This window comes from Odocoileus virginianus, chromosome 3 (assembly GCF_023699985.2).
Source record: "Odocoileus virginianus isolate 20LAN1187 ecotype Illinois chromosome 3, Ovbor_1.2, whole genome shotgun sequence".
NCBI classification, from domain to species: domain Eukaryota; kingdom Metazoa; phylum Chordata; class Mammalia; order Artiodactyla; family Cervidae; genus Odocoileus; species Odocoileus virginianus.
Window position 1 is genome coordinate 41109741 of NC_069676.1, and position 19721 is coordinate 41129461.

The 19721-nt window shown below is 58.1% G+C and overlaps 2 protein-coding genes across 3 annotated transcripts; both read left to right on the forward strand.

The window, feature by feature from the left end:
- Positions 1 to 301: 301 nt before the first annotated feature.
- Positions 302 to 5657, forward strand: ADAT3 (adenosine deaminase tRNA specific 3). The gene is made up of 2 exons (XM_020870229.2): positions 302 to 390; positions 4588 to 5657. Exon 2 carries the CDS (start codon positions 4605 to 4607, stop codon positions 5655 to 5657), a length of 1053 nt encoding a protein of 350 aa, XP_020725888.2. The 5' UTR covers positions 302 to 390; positions 4588 to 4604.
- SCAMP4 (secretory carrier membrane protein 4) lies at positions 309 to 17140 on the forward strand. 2 transcript variants are annotated; one of them, XM_020870256.2, is made up of 7 exons: positions 309 to 390; positions 7232 to 7280; positions 8848 to 8976; positions 9422 to 9578; positions 10839 to 10940; positions 13883 to 14000; positions 15602 to 17140. In XM_020870256.2, the coding sequence occupies exons 2-7, from the start codon at positions 7274 to 7276 to the stop codon at positions 15779 to 15781; spliced, it is 693 nt and encodes a 230-aa protein (XP_020725915.1). In that variant the 5' UTR covers positions 309 to 390; positions 7232 to 7273; the 3' UTR covers positions 15782 to 17140. The 2 variants fall into 2 exon arrangements, with proteins under 2 accessions (XP_020725915.1, XP_020725908.1); XM_020870249.2 differs by lacking the exon at positions 309 to 390 and adding an exon at positions 5656 to 5843.
- Positions 17141 to 19721: the final 2581 nt, after the last annotated feature.

A 19721-nucleotide genomic window follows, 5' to 3' on the forward strand; every position in this document is an offset into this window, starting at 1 on the left:
CACGTGGCAGCAGCAAACTGCACTCTGGGAGTGACTGCAGCACGTGGCCTGAACCCCTCTGCCTCAGGTTCTTCACTCTGCTGATTTCCCAAAAGGCTCGCAGGGTCCAACTTTTCCTGCCGCCGTGCTGGGTCTCGAACCCTTAACTCAGAGCTCGCCTGACTATCCTGCGGGTCACAGCAGCCGCGCTCAAGAAAGGGGAGGTATGAGTCGGTGGTGCGCGCGGTCTTGTGGGGATTGTAGTCCCGGCCTCGCCTCCGCCTCGCGCCGACTCCGCCCCTGGAACTACGCTCCCGTCGTGCCCCGAGGCTCCAGGCGGTGGCGGAGGCGGAGCAGGCGGGCTGGTTGCTAAGACTTGGTGAAGCGCAGCGCTTCCGCCCGTCTCCTCAGGTAAGCACACGGCCCCGGGGTCTCGGGCTTTTACGACCCAGGCTCCCGCGGAGGGCGAGGAGGGCGGAGGCAGGGGGCGCGCCTGCGGAGGGGCGCCGGCCGCGCGGGGAGCGAGGGGGCCCAACTGGACCGGGCTCGTGCGCGCGCATCGGGCGAACGCGGGGAGGGGCGCGTGTGCGCGTGCGCACGGGCCGGCCAGGTTCGGGGACCCCTGTTTCGGCGCCCGTCGTCCTTCTGCGCGTGCGCTCGCCCCTGCCGTCCGGTTTTGAGACCCCGTGCCCTAACTGCTTCCGCTGTGCTCAGGCCTCTGGTCTTGGTCAGCCTTCTATCTCCGTGCTGTCGTGTTACCAGCTTTCTGCCCGCTTTGGGCGAAAACCCCAAATCTTTCTGTACGTCTTGTTTGTGGGCGCGCTCAGTCTCTCAGTTGTGTCCCACTCTTCGACCCCATGGATTGTGGCCCTCAGTTTCCTCTGTCCATGGGATTCCCAGGCTAGAATACTTGAGTGGGTTGCCATTTCCTTCTCTAAGAGATCTTCCCGACGCAGGGATCAAACCCGCATCTCCTGTGTCTCCTGCATTGACAGGCGGATTGTTTACCACTGAACCACTTGGGGAGGCCTAAGAATTGGTAATCTTTGCTGATACTTAAGGGAAGTGTGAGTTTTCAAGGCCTTTTAAAATTCTGGCCTTGGGTCAGCCACACCCCACATGCGCATGGTTATCGATTTTTCATGCACAAAGGCCTGCTTATAGGGTTGTTAGGTTCTGCAAATAACCAGTCAGGTTGCCCCATTAAATTAGAATTTTGTGTTAACAACAAATATATGCACACACACACACACACACACATATATATATATATATATACATGTATGTATGTATGTATGTATTAGTGTAAGAGTATCGCAAAGCTTCCATAGGACACATTTATGTTGAGAAATCACCTGCTCATGTGGGTTCACACTTAGCAGGGTGTGCTGCATATTATCTGGGGACCCTGCTTTGTTGGGGAGTTTGTCAGATGCAGACATTAATGCACCTTCCCCCTTCCACGGGGCCAAGTTCTGGATACCATATTTGAAGCCATCGGCTGCCTTGGCTGTTCAAGAGTCCAAGACTCCAGCACTGGATGTTCCTTCTGCTCAGGGCTCCCCACCCTGCTTCACCTGCTTTCAAGGTCCAGCTGTGGGTCACTGCCTCCGAGGAGCCTTCCAGGAATCTGCCCTTCGCAGGGCACTGGCTCCTGAGAAGAGCTGTGCCCTGGGGTGGGCCCAGCCTCATGGATTTTCTCACTTTCTGTCCCAGCCAGGGTGGTGGTGGATCCCATTTTACTGAGGGGGAAGCTTGTCCTGGGCCTAAGGCCTGGTCTCAGCCAGGAGAATGTGGGCAGGGCCCTGACACACCCAGGGGTGAGATAAGGCCCTTACCTCTGGTTGCAGAGGCTGCCTCAGCTCACTGAATAAGCCCCATGTTCTTGATGCCTCCTGGGCTTCAGGCCTCGTCACCCGATGAGGGGACTGGCTGTTGGGGGTCCCAGCTCCCTGGTCTCCTGGACCTTCCCCACAGGCCCTGACAGTGGGTGCCAGCCACAGAGGCTCCAACCATAAATACAGACAATTGTGGAGGGGGCTGGCCTCCACCCCATTGGAGCACAGGAACCTTTAGGAGGCGGCCTAGTTGTGGACAGAGGGAGGTAGACACACCCAGGGAAGGGCCTGAGCTGGGCGGAGCAGCCAATCCGCAGCAGGGAGGGTGTGGGGCAGTGTGTGTGTGGGGGTGTGCATGCAGGGCACTCGGCCAGGGTAGGGCAGTGGGGTGCCCAGAGCTGGGGTGGACCTGTGATTTTGAGGAGGAAAAGAGGAACGGATCAGCCTCCCGGCATGCTGAGGTCCCCAGGGTTCATTTAAGCAATCACTGGGCGTGGGGGCCGTTCCCAGGTGGGCCGCAGCTCCCAGTCTGGGTGTGTCACCCTGGAGGAGCCTGCGTCTTGTCTGTAAAGCCCCTCCCCTCCACGGGGCTCAGAAGGCAGAGTTGGGAGCTGTTGGCCGTCGGGCTGCAGCTCTGCCCTCCCAGGCACGTGGCCCTGGGCAAGTCCCTTGGCCTCTGGAAAGGGACCAGCCCCGCAGCCTCCGTCTGGGTCATGGGGGAAGTTGGGGAGCCCATTCGCAGGAGTGAAGACAGGCAGCGGTTTCAGCACTGGCGGCAGTCACGAGCTCTGGGCCTTGTTCGAGATGTGCTGTGACCCTGGTGGCTCAGTGGGTAAAGAATCCACCTGCCAATGCAGGAGATGCCCGTTCGATCCCTGGGTCGGGAAGATCCCATGGAGAAGGACGTGTCAACCCACTCTAGTATATTCTTGTCTGGGAAATCCCCTGGACAGAGGAGTCTGGTGGGCTACATTCCATGGGGTCAAAAAGTCCAACATGACTGATTGACTAAGCAAGCATGCACGCCCTGGTGACTGCCAGATTTCCCCACCGCTGCCACAAAGAGCAGCAGCTCTACTGAGGTACAGTTCACATAGTGTGGGGATCACCCACATAAAGCATACTTTTTTAGTGTATTTACTGTATTATGTGACCATTACCTCTGTGTAGTTCCAGGACACTCTATCTTCCAATAGGAAGCCTGTCCCCAGGAGCAGACCCCCCCCCCGCCCCCCACCTCCCAGCCTCTGACAAACAGGAACCCACTCTCTGTATCTGTAGATCTGCCTGTTCTGGATATTTCCCATCAGTGGAATCACGCCCCATGTGTCCTATGTCTGCTTCTTTCACTGAGCATCATGATCTCGGGGTCCGTTCACGTGGCAGTGAGTGTCAGGGCTTCTCTCCTTTCCATGGCTGAGGGATGCTTCCATGTGTGGAGGGACCACCTGGTGTTTATGTGTTTATCTTCCAGTTAACACATGGGCTTGCAACCACCTTTTGCTGTTGTGAGTCGTGCTGCTGTGAACACGTGTATAGATGGCTGTATGGACATGTATGGACTTGTTTCAGTTCTCCTGGGTGTGCACCTGGGAGTGGGGTCACTGGGCCAGATGGTGGCCTCCTGGTGGTTTTTATTTGTTCTCCCTGGAGGATGGCAGCCCCACCAGCAGCAGTCCGAGGCCAGCCTCCTGTCTCTGTCACTTGTTTTGTTTCGGTCAGACAGAGATTGCAGTCTTGAAGGGACAAACAGGACTGTGTCTGTCTTGCCTGGGAGACAGTGGGACCTTTTGTGGCCTGGACCAGGCTGTGGGAGCCATTTTGCCCTGGGCACGGTGTGTGCTGGGAGCAGATTTAGACCCAGCATGCCCAGGACCCTCCTCAGGGCCTGAACGTGGCCTGGGCATCCTGGGTACCTGAGGGGCCCCTAGCCATGCTGTGTGTTTTCTGGTAGTGGTTGGTGAGGACCTCCTGTGCCCGCTGCAGGGCCCATGGGCTGAGGAGTGATGAGTAGGCTGCATTGCAGCAGTAAGGGCCAGACTGTGACACTGTCTCAGCATACCTTGTCCATGGGAAAGAGGTGGGAGGGGTTGGTCCAATCCCAGATACCGCTAGGGCACTGGACTCTGGAGCCATGTGAATGTCATCTGTGGCCCATTTCTGCTGTCAACCAGGGCAGCCCTGACCAGTAGGAATATAACTCGAGACAGGTACACGAAATGAAGTGTGTAGAAGCCATGTTTTGGGAAACTACAAAGAAACAGTTGAACTTAGCCTTAATCATATGTTTATTTAACCTGAGACATGAAGAGTGTTCCCACTTCAGCCATGTAGTTAACATAGCCATCCCTCGGCATCCATGGGGAACTGGGTCCAGGGCCCCCAAGGATAAGAAGATCCAAGGATCTCAAGGCCTTTGAATAAAGTGGTGTAGTGAGTCAGTCTTCTGTGTCCGTGGAATACAGAAAGAGACTTAACGAGACAGTTACATTTTCTCTTTTGTATTAAGTTTCTGGGATCCAGTGTGCATTTTTGCTCATGGCACTTCTCAGTAAAAAAAGGGGGCAGAGAAAAGAAACCCAGACAAGGGCGGTTTAAACTCTGTGCAAACACGGCGTTAGTAAAATGTGAGTGAGAGCACAGCTGCTGGTGCCTTTTGCTCGGTGGGACGAGCCTGCAGACTTGGCACGCTCCTGGGACGACCCCTCCAGCTCGTCAGGCCCCACTACAGCCCAGGATGATGCCCTGCTCCGGTCTCTGTCTCCCACAGTCAGAGCCCCACTGAGGATGGACCCCGCCCTGGGCGTCATGGAGCTGCACAGAGATGCAAAGGCCAGGAGTCCCGAGCAAGAACCGCCGTGGCAAGCCCTCCCGGTTCTGTCAGAGCAGCAGTCTGGGGCCGTGGAGCTGGTGCTGGCCTATGCTGCGCCCGTCCTGGACAAGAGCCAGACCTCACGCCTCCTCAAGGAGGTGTCAGCAGCCCACCCACTGCCTGCGCAGCCTCACCTCAAGAGGGTGCGGCCTAGCCCTGACCCCGGCCGCCCGCACTCGCTGGAAATGCTGCTGTGCCTGGCGGGCCCGGCCCGGGGCTCTCAATCGCTGGCCGAGCTCCTCCCGCAGCCGGATGTGGACACCCGTGGCCTGGGGCAGCCCTTCCTGGTACCTGTGCCTGTGCGACCGCCCCTGACCAGGAGCCAGTTCGAGGAGGCGCGCACTCACTGGCCCACGACTTTTCATGAAGACAGGCAGGTGACCCGAGCCCTGGCTGGATGCCTCTTCTCGGCCCAGGAGCGGGATGCGATGCAGGCCCACATGGAGCGGGCCGTGTGGGCCGCGCAGCAGGCAGCCTCAAGGGGCTTGAGGGCCGTGGGCGCGGTGGTGGTGGATCCGGCCTCAGGCCGCGTGCTGGCCACGGGCCACGACTGTAGCAGCACCGGCAGCCCCCTGCTGCATGCTGCCATGGTGTGCATTGACCTGGTGGCGCGAGGCCAGGGCTGCGGTGCCTACAACCTGGCGCCCCACCCTGCCTGCTCCTTCGCGCCAGCCGTCCGTGCTGGCTCTGTGCGCAAGCTGGACGAGGACGAGGATGGGCTGCCCTATGTGTGCACCGGCTACGACCTGTACATCACCCGCGAGCCCTGCACCATGTGTGCCATGGCCCTGGTCCACTCTCGGGTGCGGCGTGTCTTTTATGGGGCGCCCTCGCCTGACGGCGCACTTGGCACCCGCTTCCGCCTGCACGCCCGGCCTGACCTCAACCACCGCTTCCAGGCCTTCCGCGGCATCCTGGAGGCCCAGTGCCGCCAACTGGACCCCGATGGGCTGGACTCCAAGGCATAGGCGCTAGCCCGGACCCTCCTTGGCTTTCCTCACATCGCCAGGGGCTTTTGCTCTGTCTCAGCTCATGGACACTCATGCTGTTTCTGCTGGCACATGGGGGGCATCCCCTTCCTGGACAAGGTCTTCCTCAAAGTTGGGCAGAGTGGGGGTCCAGCTGGCCGAGTAGCCAGGCACCTTCCGACCCAGGTGGGCCCCTGGGGTCACCAGCGTTGGGTCCCCTTTTCTCAGGTGTCAGGGAACAGCTTTGACATGTGAAAATAAACAACTTAAACCAGGTTGGTGTCTGTTAACAAAGGCGTGAGGCCCCGGTGGCTGAGAGTCCCTGGGTCAGGGTGGCCATTTTCTCTGACACCTGGATTTGCACAAGGAGGTGAGCTGCTGAGTGGAGTGTAGGCAGGGAGGGGCCCCAAGTCTGGATGGCTATGGCTAGAGCCTAGGGAGAGGGCCCACCAGCCTGGATATTGCTGACTGCATCAGTCTCCCATCCTTCCCAGGTGCCTAGAGGGTCCCTGGAGGGGCCGGTGGGGGTCTGCCTGCCCTGGAGTGGTTAGCCCTGGAACCCAGGTGTGTGGGACTCCGAGCAGTAAATGTGTGTGCTGCAGGTCCCTGAGACATCCATGCCTTGAGCCCCCATCCCTTGCCCATGGGGGCTGGGCAGGTGGAGGGTCTGCTGGAACCGGAGCTGTGGATGGCTGGTGGGGCCTGTGGCAGGAGGGCTGGGCTGGGCCAGGCTCCGGGTCCCAGGGGGAGGCCCTCTCCGAGCTGGGGGCTGGGGGTGGACCCAAGGACTCTTGGTCATTGGATCCTTCCCTTGGATCCCCTCCATGTGGGGCTCTGCACCTGCTTAGTGCCCAGCACTGGGGGCCGTTCAGGCTCAGTTGTGCTGGTTGGGTACCAGGTGTGGCCATGTTGCTTGGCCCACTTCTGGAGAAGGTAGTGTCTGCCTCCTAGGTCCTTGTGCAACTGGTGCCTCTGTGGTGCTGCCTCTGAGGGGCTGCTCCATGACACGGGCTCCTCCTGGGCAGGGCCGCTGGGTGCCTGTCCTGTCTTCAGGCATTTCAGTTGGGTTGCAGTGGGGTCCTTGGCCTTGCAAAGCTCACAGGGGCAAAAGCCATGGACCAGAGAGGTTGTGTAACTTCCCTGAGGTCACACAGCAATGAGTGTGGACTCAGATTTTAGTGACTCGGAGACTTTGTGGCCATAGGAAGTGTGCAGAGCCATCCGTGGATAAAGGGAAAGTTTAAGGGTTGGGTGACTAACACTTTCACTTTTGTGGGGGAGTTGGGGAAGGACAAGGTAGGAGGGTAGTAGTGGTGGGTCACTGGGACCCTCCACCCAGATGCCTCCCCCACATCAGTGGCAAGTTGCCCGGGGTGGGGGTGGGGGCCTCTGACATGAGGTGGTGACTGGGGTCACACATGCGGGGCTGGGTTGGCCTTGAGCCAAGAGCCCAGATACCCCTGTGGATGCTCTGGTGGTTAAGGCAGTAACTGCAGTGGCCCCTGGATCCACAGGTGGTGTTGGGGTCGCCCTGCAGCCATAGGGCCCCCCTGACTGTGCCTGTCTCCCTCCAGGTGGCTGCAGGCTTCCACTCCCACCCTGTCTTCACAGCAGAAATGTCAGGTGAGTCCCACCGCGCCCCGCAGTGGGGGGTCCTGGCTTCTTGGGCCATCTGGAAAGTTCCCCGGGCAGCTGGGCACACTGTGACCCCAGGAGGGGCACAGCCTTGCTCTCCTCCCGGGATAGGAGTCGGGGTTGCTCTGGCCACTGGACTGGACAACAGGGTGACGAGTCCGCACAGTGAGCACCTGGCCCGGCCAGCGGAGCCCATGGGACACCCATGTAATTGCCCGGACGTGGAGCTGAAGTGGGCGGCTCCAGGCAGCACTCTGTTACACTGTGCTATGAGGTCTTCCACTGCCCGCCAGGGTGGCACAGGTGCTAAAGAGGGACCATACAGAGACGAGCTCTGCCCCTGGGCCTTGGAGACATGTAAGACGGAAGTGTTCCGTGTTGGAAAACAGGAAGTCCCAGGACTTCCCTGATGGTCCAGTGGTTAAGACTCTGAGCTTCCACTGCTGGGGGCCTGGGTTCATCCCTGGTCAGGGAACTAGGATCTTATAAGCCGCGCAGTGAGGCCAAGGAAACAAACAAAAACCCCATGGAGTCCAGACTCCAGGAAGAGGACCCAATGGCAGGTATGGCTGTGAGATGAAGTCATGCTAGAGCAGGGCGGCCCTGAGATAACAGTGGGACTGACATCCTAAGATGGATGAGATAGTCACAGGGAAGCAGGGAGGATGGGGCAGAGGCTGGAGGGACGGGTTCACAACCCCGGGGCGCCCGGAGCATCTGGGGGAAACGTGGCCCTGTGACACTGGATCTGATTGTGCAGCCTCTAGAACGGAGCCGAGACAGACCTCTGTCCAATCAGGCTGCCCAGCCTGTGGTCCTTTGTAACAGCAACCCCAGGGAGCTCCCACATCCCAAGTGCCACAACCTGCCCTGGAGTCAACAGTGTGGATATGTGTGGACCCTGCTGTTGAATCTTCATGTGTGCCTGTGACTGTCGTAAGAAATCACCACAGACTCAGATACTTAAATGAAATTTGTTCTGGGACTTCCTGGAGGTCCAGTGGTTAGGACTCCGTGCTTTCAGTGCTGAGGGCGTGAGTTCAATCCCAGGCGGAGGAACTAAGATCCTCCATGCTATGTGGCACGGTCAGAAACTAAGTCCATAAATAAATAAGTAAATAGAATTTGTTCTCTGACAGTCCTGAGGTCAGGAGTCCCACATGGGTACCACAGGGCTGAATCCAGGCGTGGGCAGGGCTGGTCCCTCTGGAGGCTCCCGGAGAGCACCGGCTCCCCCCTTTTCCAGCTTCTAGAGGTGCTGCATCCCTGACTTGTGGCCCCTCCCTGCATCCTCACAGCCAACAGCACAGCATCTCACGTCTCTCTGCCTCTGACCTTCCCCCTTCCCTTTTATAAGGACCCTATGATGGCACTGGGCTCCCCAGGGAATCCAGGATCATCCCGTCTCAGGGGCCTTAGCTTAATCCCTCTGGCGAAGTTCCCTCTGCCCCATGAGGTGATGCATCCACAGGTCCCAGGAGCAGATGGGCACAGCCCTAGGGCCACTACAAGCTGAGTGCAATGTGAGTCTTTTTCTGTCCCCCCATCCCTGCAGGAAAGGAGAACAACTTCCCCCCGTTGCCCAAGTTCATCCCCCTGAAGCCCTGCTTCTACCAGAACTTCTCTGACGAAATCCCTATTGAGCACCAGGTCCTGGTGAAGAGGATCTACCGCCTGTGGCTGTGTGAGTCAGGGGGAGGGGTGCACCACCCAGGTGGGTGGGAGCCTGAGGGTTTAGTAATAAAGCTTTCCGACGACCTTCTCTCATGGCTCAGTGGTAAAGAACCCGCCTGCCAATGCGGAAGCTACAGGAGATGTGGGTTTAGTTCTGGGCTGGGAAGAGCCCCTGGAGGAGGGCATGTCAACCCACTCCAGTATTCTTGCCTGAAGAATCCCAGGGACAGAGGAGCCTGGCAGACTATAGTCCATAGAGTTGCAAAGAGTCAGACATAACTGAGTACACACACTGATGAGCTCCTCTCCGGAGTGGATGGAGCAGGTGGGCAGCTGCACAGAGCCCCGGCCCCCCAGGCCCTTCTCTGGCCCCAAGGTCCCTGTGCTCGTGGGAGCCACACCCCAGTGGTAGGGGCTGTCCCACTCAGCACCCTCTTTCTCCTCCCCTCCTCTAGTCTACTGTGCCACCCTGGGCGTCAACCTCGTTGCCTGCCTGGCCTGGTGGATCGCGGGTGGCTCAGGCGCTAACTTCGGCCTGGCCCTGCTCTGGCTGCTCCTCTTCTCGCCCTGCGGCTATGTGTGCTGGTTCCGGCCGGCCTACAAGGCCTTCCGGTGAGTTGGGGTGGCCCCTGCCCTCCAGGGGCCCTTGGGGAGTGTCTGGGGTTGACAGTTGGCTCAGAAACAAGCGCGCTCACTGTGCGCGCCCCACTCCGGGCCAAGTCCTGAGAGGGGTGCACCCTGATCTGCAGCTGCCGCCCGGCCCAGGTGTGAGCATGCCTCTTTCTTGTGTTTGGATGACACTGTGTACTGGGATCCACAAGCCACATCCATCTCTCCCTTTTTGTTAATTACTGTTGACATACTGTACATACAACTCAGCTCACTTGCTCAACAGCTTGGTGTTTCTAGCGTTTATACAAGGCTGGACAGCCAGCATGTCTAGTTCCAGAACAAACCAACAAGAAACCCCATCCCCATTAGCACCATCCTCATCTCCTTAGCCTCTGAACACCAAGAACCCACTCTCTGTGTCTGTGGATCTGCCTGTTCTGGACTTTTCCCATCAGTGGGATCACTCTGCGTGTCCTTCTGCGTCTGCTTCTCTCACTGAGCATCGTGTTCTCAGGGTCCATCCACGTGGTAGCAAGTGTCAAGGCTTTATCCCTTTGGGTGTCTGAGTGATGCTCCCATGTGTGCAGGGACCAAGTGGTTTCTCCATCATCTGTGGATGGCGTTGGTGTTGCTGCCCCCTTCTGGCTACTGTGAATCTTGCTTTGTGGCTTTCACCCCAAATCTGCCCTCTGCACTCAGGCATGTGCTATGTCTGTTCCATGCGGCCCCTAATACCAGACCCTCAGTGGGAGTCAGGTGGGGCCCCTGGGGCCCTTTGGAGACAAGAACCAGAAACCTGTCCACTTGTGCTGAAGCGAAAGGGGCGCTGTGACTTCAGGTCCCAAGCTGATTCCAGCAACTGTGTGCAAGAATGGGGACCCCCTGAGGGCTTTGGGGGCAGCCCAGGCTCAGCCCTGCACCGTGAGGTCCCGTCCATCCTCCATCCCTGATCGCCCCTTGCTTGCCCTCCCTATGTGAGCACCCTGCAGCCTCCCTTGTCCGGGACAGCAGGGCATCACAAACCCACCACGAACCCATCAGATTGACCTCAGGCTACTGGCAGGTCCTTGGGCATAGTGGGGGCTCCTAAATCCCCTTCTGGTGAGGAGCATGTCAGGGGTGTCCTCCTCCTGGGGGCGGGAACCGGAGATGCGCTGGATAGCCGGGTTGGCCTGGGCCCTTCCTTGTCCCCGCCCCTTCACTGCCTCCACCCTGCCCTCCCCTCCAGTATTGGTAACAAAGCCGTTTGCTTCCCTCCAGATCTGACAGCTCCTTCAACTTCATGGCATTTTTCTTCATCTTCGGAGCCCAGTTCGTCTTGACCATCATCCAGGCCGTCGGGTTCTCAGGATGGGGCGCGTGGTAAGCTTGCGGGGTCAACCATGGGGACATGTGTCACGCGCAGGACAGACATGAGCTTAGGCTGAACACTGTGGTCAGAACACCAAAATGCCAATGGCTGGGCGAGGGTGAAGTATGCTCCTTGCTCTTGTAAACCCCTACCCTGGGAGGTGCCAGGTTGGTAGCCCGTGCACAGTGGTTCTCGTGCCAGTCACCTGACCCCCGGGAAAACCTGGCAGACATGTCCAGCTGTGTGTCCCCGGGGTCAGAGAGCATCTGGGAGGGCCATGCCCCACCATCTGGGAGAGGTATTTTCCATTGCTTCCCAGGTGATGCTAGTGGTAAAAAACCCGTCTGCCAAAAAACCCGTCTGCCCATGCAGGAGACATAAAAGAGGTGGGTTCAGTCCCTGGGTTTGGAATATCCCCTGGAGGAAGGCATGGAATCCCACTCCAGTATCCTTGCCTGGAGAATCCCATGGACTAGGGAGCCTGGCGGCTATAGTCCAAAGGGTCACAAAGAGTCAGACACAACTGAAGCGACTTAGCACTCATTAACACATGAGGTGTCTGCCGCTGCTATAGTGAATTATTCCATGTTCAGTGATTTGAAACAAACTTTTCATCTTAAGTCCCAGGGGTCAGAATTCATGTAACCCACAGGTTGGCAGGGCTGGTCCTTCCAGAGAGCCACCTGTTCCAGTCCAGGTGGCCGCAGTCCCGCAAGTCCCCTCCAGGGGGCGATGGACAGCATGGGGGGGGGGGTCGTCCACTGTTGCTGTGGAGCTACAGGGACACCCGGCCAGTCCTGGGCCCTGAGTATCCATCCCTCCCCGCTGGCCCCAGACTTCCACCGTCCTCTGGGTGAACGCTTCCCTGTCAGTCCATTCAGAAGGCCTTTTAAAACCTGTGAGACTAGTTTTATGTGTAAAAGACTATAGTGCTGCTTCACACTAGGAAGCAACAGTGACCAGAGGCTCAGACCTGTCTGTCCTGCCCGCTTGTGACCTTTTCACATGGGGCTTCTTCGTGGTTTGCAGATCTGGGGTAGAGCGTCCACCCCAAGCTGCCTCCCCACCCTCTGACGCCCTCGCCTCCACTGGATGTGGTGGGCACAGTGCCCTCACCCACAGAGCTACCATGTCAGGCCTTCCCCTTGGGGTCCCTGCAGCTTGTTAACAGTTGGCCTTTGTGGTTGGTCTACATTGGACTCCAGGTAGGGTGGAGTATGCACCCTCCTTGACTGGGACCCCCACTGCCTGTCCTTTCCACAGTTGGGGCTTCCTTGAGGTACCTTCCCAGCCCAGAAAGGCAGCCACTTAGGTGCACGACTCTGTGGTTCTGTGTGTTTACAAGGATGGAGGTTCGATCACTCCAGTTTCAGAACATTCCACCACCCCAAAGTGAAGCCCCATCCCCATGAGCAGTCCCTTGTTCATCCGCTAACAGCCAGGAACCCACTCCCTGTGTCTGTGGATTGGCCTGTTCTGGACGTTTCCCATCAGTGGAATCATACCATGTGTGTCCTTCTGTGTCTGCTTCTCTCACTGAGCAAGTGTATTCTCAGGGTCCATCCACATGGTAGCGAGTGTCAGGGTTTTGCCCCTTTTGGTGGCTGAGTTGGTGGGATGCAGTGTGTGTGTCTGTTTGTTGTGGGTGGACCATTGGGTTCTCTGCTCTTCTGTTGCTGGTAGTTCTGTGCATTGTGTACACCTGTCCGTGTGGACATGTGTTCTCAGTTCTCTCTGGTGGATGCCTGGCTGTGGAATTTCTGGGCCACGTGGTAACTCTTGAACCTTCATCAGAGCTGCCAGACCCTCCACTGGCCTTTGCAGGCTGCATCTCCATCTGCCTGGCTCTGGCCCCTTGAGCTCCTGGCTGAGTGGCCCTGGAGGAACACTTCATACCCTCATCCCATCCCCCTTATCTCCAGGTCTGTCATCTTCCCAGACCTCCAGCTATGCTTACACTCCCTCAAAGTGCAGAGCAGTGTGCATTTGTATGTGAGGACGTCCCTCCTGGCTTCACAAAGGGGCGAGGCCTGTCCACGTGTGTATGTGTGTGCATGTCCAGCAGGTTGTATACCTGTGCACATGCGCGCGCGCGCACACACACTTTTTTTTTTTTTTTCTGTGTGACTTGTATGATCTTAGTTCCTCAACAGGGGATTGAACCTGGATCCTGGCAGTGAGAGCACAGAGTCCTAACCCCTGGATACCAGGGAATCCCCTGCACACGTTTCTGTAAACTCTCTCTGGAAGTGTACTAGCAGATGAGGGATGCCAGTTTCCTCTGGGCTGGGGAGTGGCGTTGACAGGAGAGAGGCATCTATTGTGTGTTTTTCTAAGCTTCCTGAACTGTGTGGTTTTGTTACTCACTAAGAAAAAACATTCTCAAAAGTACTCTATTTCCTGCCTCCCCCCCACCCCACCCCTGGCCTGCCTGAACACCAGATTCATGTTCTCCCATGTGCGGGTTTAGGATCTACCCCAGACCTTCAACTTTCTCTTGTTTTCACATCTCCTTAGTGTAACTGACGTTCATGCTTTGCCCAACCAATGGGTGTTTAGATCATCCTCAGATTGTCCTTGTTACGACACTGGATGAGTGAAACAGTTCGGGGAGAAGGAAATGAGTGTTTAAGCCTTGTTATGGGTCAGACCCCAATGTGCTCCAGAAAGGGCGCAGTCCAAACTGACAGAATAGGGTTTGTTTCCCTGTCCTCCACACGACATGTGTTGGGACAATGGTGTGAGAATGAGACCTCTGTCTGACTTGCATGTCTTTGTGGGTGGGCATCACTCCCTAAGTATACTGGCCCCGTGGTAGTCCTCATGGGAATCCCATGTCTCTGCTGGTGGGTTACCTTTTTCTTTTTGATTTACTGGAGCTCTTTACATAAGAGAGGTAGTGGGCCCGGCTGACGGTCCAGCTGGCTCCCACACATGTTCTCGCCCCTTGCAGTGGTTGGCTGGCAGCCATTGGTTTCTTCCAGACCAGCGTCGGGGCCGCTGTGGTCATGCTGCTCCCAGCCATTATGTTCTCCATGTCGGCTGCCATGATGGCCATCATGATCATGAAGGTGAGTCCTCCAGCTCCCGGGATGTTCCACTTCCTCCCTCACATCCTGTTCTCTGACCTCCCAGCCCTGGGACTCGTCCTGGCTTGTTTTAGGAGCAAGAGGCCAAGCTCTGGTGAGTGAGGTGATTGCTGACAGCAGGGTAGACTCTCTGCAATCTGGGCCTTCGACTGACTTCCTTCCTGCCCACATAGCCTTCCAGGGAGGAGGGCAGACAGCGCCATGTGACCAAGGGTGACCACTTCCACATGGAGGCAGTTGGGTGTCTGCTGGAGTCCCCAGCATGTGTGTCCCAGAGGGTTGACCACACTGCTGATTTAGCCACCACTGGCCACGTGCTGCTGCTTACAGTTAAATCCAAATTAAGTGAAATTAACTAAAACAAAATTCACATCCATCGCACTGCCCTCATACCGAGTGCTCAGGCTTTGAAAGGCTGGCACTGACTGTCTCCACCATCACGGCCACTCCCTGGACGGCCCTGCTCCAGGCGCCTTGAGGCACCAGCAGGAACATGTGCACTGTAGTCTGGGGCATTGACCACACGAGGGTTGTCCTGGGACCATGTAGAGACTGATAGCTGACAGTGCGCCTGACTGGCCTTCCCGGGGTGACCTTCTTGGCCATGTGCCTGGTAGCCTGCTTGGGGAGGCTGGATCTGCCCTGTGCTGCAGCCTGGCAAGCAACTCCTGAAACCTGGGTTTGGGGTCTCTCCAGCCTCCGTGTTGCAGGGTCCCAGCTGTTTTTCAGGTTTCCAGGCCTGGGCTGTTCAGCTGGTCCTGAGACTGTCTGGGAGGAGAGAGGGGTACTTGTCCCCCCATGTTTGCCTCCAAAGCCCCCTGACTGTGTGGACGACCTGACGGGGGTTGGGGGATAACCGAGGCAGAACAGACCCTGGAAGACTTGGTCAGAGGCCAGGATGAAGGCCACATAAGGTGGCTGTGGTTCTGGCAGGGACTTGTCACGCAGAAGGGAGGGGCTTCCGAGCCAAGCAAGCCCCCTAGAGTAGGGCCACCTCGTTGGGGTCCCCTGCACCACTCCAGGTTTGGCAGTTCACCGGGAAGGAAGAAAGACGAATTCTGATGGGAAAGGACAGTACCGTCAGCTTTGCTGGTCAGGAACCTCAAGTTAAATGAATTCAGTTACGGGATTTGCCAGACTTCCAGAAACAGCCCAGCCCCAGATCTGAGGAGCCCAGCCTTCCTGGACAGTGTGGGGGCAGTGGCCTATCCGCTTAGGCCTCTGCTGAGGACATCATTGAAGAGAATGATGTCACCTCCTTGGTGACCTGGGGGTCCCAGGTCTGACATGGCTGAGGGAGGTGTCACCAGGTGGTCGCCAGGCCTCAGACCTGCCCCAGATGAGCCCTTCCCCTAGAAGAAGCACTTGTGCTGAGTGTTGGGGCTTGGCTGGGACAGTGGAGATCCCTGGGGACAAGCTGGCAGCAGTCACAGTATAGGCGTGGCCCTCAGAGCCCCCTGCCTCTGCTTCTGTACGTTTTCTAAAGTTCTTGCAAATGCTGTCATGTTAGTCACGATCGGTTAAGAAAAGCCCCTCCTTGCATGCAAGGAGTGGCCTCCCCACCATCATCCTCACCCCCACAGGTGCACAGCATCTACCGAGGGGCCGGTGGGAGCTTCCAGAAGGCGCAGACGGAGTGGAGCACGGGCACCTGGAGGAACCCGCCGTCCAGGGAGGCCCAGTTCAACAACTTCTCGGGGAACAGCCTGCCCGAGTACCCCACCGTGCCTAGCTACCCGGCCAGTGGTGGCCAGTGGCCTTAGGGGGAGCCAGAAGCCCTGCTGCCCACCTGCCGCCGGCCCACCTGCCACTCACCGTCCACTCCCACCACCTTGGGTTTGGTGAGGCCCCTCCGCAGCTGAGAGGGCAGCTCGGGCTCTTGGCGACCCGAGCCCACATTCATCTCACTCTTGAGGCAGGGTTTCTTGCCAGCTCTGCCCGGAAGCTGTCTGGTCACTGCCATCCGGCAGGACGCCCCCCATAGTCTGGAGCACCGTTTGTCATGGCAACGTCCACTGTGCTGCAGCCACACCCTCTCCCTCGGGGTTGCGGGGGGCTGTCCGGGTCACCCCTCTCAGAACTGATGACATGGAGAAGGGCCCAGCCCAGGGCCACCCCTCGCAGCCTCCGTCCAGGCAGTCGCTCCTGGCCCAGTGACTTGAGGAGGGAGGCTGTCCAGGCACCAGGGTTCTCTGTCTGGTGGGAGACTGAGGGCCTGGGTGGTGGCTGGTCCTCTAGTAGTGGGCGAGCCCACGGGGAGGCCCAGAAGCTGATGCGCCTCCTCCGTCTCATGATAGGACCTACTGCTCCCCGTCTGTCTGTCTGTCTGTTGTCCGTTGGCAGCTTGCCTCCAGCTTTCCTGTCTGGGGCCACGCTTGTCCCATGGAGGGGTCTCAGAGCTGGGACCTTCGGGCAGAACCTCATTAGAGCCTGCGGTGGAGGGGCAGGGAGCCGCCAGCCTGCCTCGCTGGAAACACATGGCACACAGGTGCATCTCTTGAGAGTGGAGCCCTTCCCCTGCTGTGGGGCAGGACCTGGAGTCCCCAGCCTGAAGGACGGAGACGAGGGAGACTCAATAAGTCTGTGCCTTATTAGGAATCTGAATTCCTGCCCTCTCCTTCCCACATAAGCAGCCAGCACCTCTGTGAGGGGACAGGCCAGAGACGCCTCCCAGTGCCCTCTCGGCCCTCGTGGGCCAGGCCCCGGGTGCCCTGCCACTGCCCCTTGGCTCCCAGCCGCCCAGCTCTCGGGACAAGCCATACTTCCTGTCCCACTGGCCGCCAGGTCTCTCCCCGAGTCCGCCCCCTATGCCTGCTTGCTTGGCTACTCCTGCTGAACGCCCTGTGGTGCCTGAAAGTGGCCACGGCTGTGAGAGCACCAGGGTCTGGGGCCCAAATGGGAAACCAGGTCCCCTCACATCCCCAAGGCCGCCTCCTGTGATGAGGCAAGCGTTGCACTCCCAGTGGGGCCAAGCCTCCCGGGTCCGGGGCGCTGCTTTTGATGGGCGCTGAGCAGGCAGTAGGGTGTGCCCACAGCACCCACCCCTCCCCCGCTCCTCACTGCGCATTGTGGTTTTTGTTACGTGAAAATATCCAGGAAATAAAGACATCCTTTGTGCATCAGGTGAGCCTCCAAGAGAGCTTTCTGAGGGCCTTCCTCCCATGGATCCTGGTGCCTGTGGCTTCAGGAGGGATAAAGCAGGACCATGCTGTGCGCCTGGGCCGAGTCCCATCCATGCTGCCAGCTGCCCTGCCTGGGGACCCTACCCTGACCCACCGCAGAGGAGCCAGCAGCCATATCCTTGCACCTTGGGGTCATTCCCTTCTTGTTTGCTTTCAGTCATGTTCTCTTCATGCTCGACAGCTTTCACTTGAAAAAGGAAATTTGCAGAAAATGAAATACCAGCGCCACTTGCTGTGCAGAAGACAGGACAGAAGCGGCTGGAGTAGGAGCAGCTTGGTCAGCAGGGGCCCTCACCCGACTCTCGGGGGCTCCTGGTGGCAGAGCGGACACCCCATGTAGACACGGGACAGGGGCAGTGCATCTGTCACTCCACAGACACTGGGGGAGGGCAGCGGACGCCCAGAGAGAAAGACAGGACCCAAAGTAAGTGATAGAGGCTGCTGCATGCTGTAACCCCAAGTTCATGTGAGGTTCTGACCCCACATCTCAGAGCAGGACTTGCCTGGGAACAGGATCCTTCCAGGGGTAGGCAGTTAAGGGGGCATCATGTGGGAGCAGGTGATCCTGATACAGCAGGACTGGGCCTCACAGGGGGGGTATTTGGACACAGACATGGGAGGGGCCGCATGAAAGTGGAGGAGGAGTTGGGGTGAGGCCCCTATAAGCCCAGGTTGGCTGCGACCTCCAAAAGCTGGGGGTCGGTAGGTGGCCCCTTGGCAAGAGACAGCCTGGGATACCAGATCTCGGCCTCTGCCCTCCCAAACTGGAGGGGATACACAGGTGGGTGCTGTCCACCATGCTCCGTCACAGCTGCGTGGATACTCTCGTATCCACGAGTGAGACAAGGAGGCTGTGGGGGCTGTGCTGCCCGTTGGCATGGGGGACACAGGTTGGTGGGCAGGAGCACCTGGAGGACGAACAGTGTCTGCTGGAGATAGGATGGGTGGCCCAGGTGGGCCTGGGGGAGGGGATCTGCAACTTGGACTCAGAGGTGATACAGGGGACACAGGACAGGGTGGAGGTGAGGGGATGAAGGCCAGGTTGAGAAGGTAGCTTGTCTGTTGGGGTGGCTGGGGTGGGATCACTGACCTGGGGCCTAAATGAAGGCTTGATCCCTGGTTCTGGATCCAGGTGTGGCCAGACTGCATGTCAGGCCCCAGGGCAGCAGCCTTCCAGTCTCTTCCAGCCCCCAGTGGCTCCAGGCTTTGCCTGTTCTCACAAACTTTTCTTGTCTCTTACAAGGACACTATCCCTGGGGACTTACCTAGTGGTCCAGGGGTTTAAGATTTCATGCGTCCATTGCAGGGGTGCAGGGGATGCAGGTTTGATCTGCAGTTAGGGAACTAAGATTAGCATGGCCCAGAAAAAAAAAAGTAGAACAAGGTAACCATCCTTGGATTTGGGGTGCACCCCATAGCGCATGACCTCAAGTGCATCCTAAGCTTTAACGTCTGAAAGGCCCTGATTCCAGGGAAGGATTCCCAGGTTTTAGGATGTGGGGGCACCGCTCAGCCTGTCCAGGAAAACCACGGCTTTCAGAGCAGGAAGAGCTGAGGCTGCAGTGAGGGGTCTGGCCATGGGGGACAGGGCCTTGGGATGGACGAGAGCCACGTTTCATGATGGTGGTGGACACCGTTGGGGAGGAAGGGCTTCCCACAGGGGAGGCTGTGCTGAGAGCATCCTCAGCAGGACCCCTGAGGGGAGGGGCTGCCCTTGACCAGGACTGGGACAGGTGACCTTGAGGGCACATGGGGTTAGTTCAGATGGGACTGGGGTGGGATGGTCCCAACACAGGATGGATGGCTGGTGTCCTTATCCAAGGGGAAGTCTGGACCCAGACACCGAGGCTGGGAGAATGCAGCTGGAGAGGGGGTGATGCAGCCAGGGTCAGAGAACTGCCAGATGCTCAGAGAAGGGCCTTCACTTCCCCCTTCAGAGGAAACACCACCGAGACACTTCAACCTTGAACTTCTGGCTTCCAGAACCAGGGGAGAGTAAATCTCTGTTGTTGAAGCTGCCCATTCAGGGTGCTTTGTTTTGGCCACCCCTAGACACGCCCGATCACCTAGTCAGTCTTCATCTCTGTTCCTGTGACCTAAGCTGTCACCAACCAGACTCAAAATGTCTTCCCCACTGCCTCATGGCTTCTGCTCACCCAACAGGTCAGCTGGGCGCCTCTCTTGAGGCAGCCAGGAGGTCACTGGAGTTGATTCTTCAGAGTAAATTGATTTACAGGAACTTGGCCGATGCCCGTGGCATTGGTGGGTGACTGGGGACCATGAGGCAGACCCTGTTCAGGTGTGAGCGAAGGTTGCTGTAAGGACCAAGAGATGCTAACAGGTCACCATCTTCTGAAGCGTCCTGCATGATGAGAGGGCAGGACCACAGCCTGGCCCCTGGAGTGAGCTGGCCTCAAGTGTCTCTGTGACCCCATGGACTGCAGCACGCCAGGCTTCTCTGTCCTTCACGATCTCTCAGAGTTTGCTCAAACTCCTGTCCATTGAGTCAATGATGCTATCC

Excerpts from the sequence above, each read along its gene's own strand:
- ADAT3 (XM_020870229.2), top strand. The coding sequence starts at position 4,605 with ATGGACCCCGCCCTGGGCGTCATGGAGCTGCACAGAGATGCAAAGGCC.
- SCAMP4 (XM_020870249.2), top strand. The coding sequence starts at position 5,751 with ATGGGGGGCATCCCCTTCCTGGACAAGGTCTTCCTCAAAGTTGGGCAG. Across the intron at positions 5,844-7,231 it reads CCAGGCACCTTCCGACCCAG|GTGGCTGCAGGCTTCCACTC; the intron begins GTGGGCCCCTGG and ends GTCTCCCTCCAG. Across the intron at positions 10,941-13,882 it reads TTCTCAGGATGGGGCGCGTG|TGGTTGGCTGGCAGCCATTG; the intron begins GTAAGCTTGCGG and ends CGCCCCTTGCAG.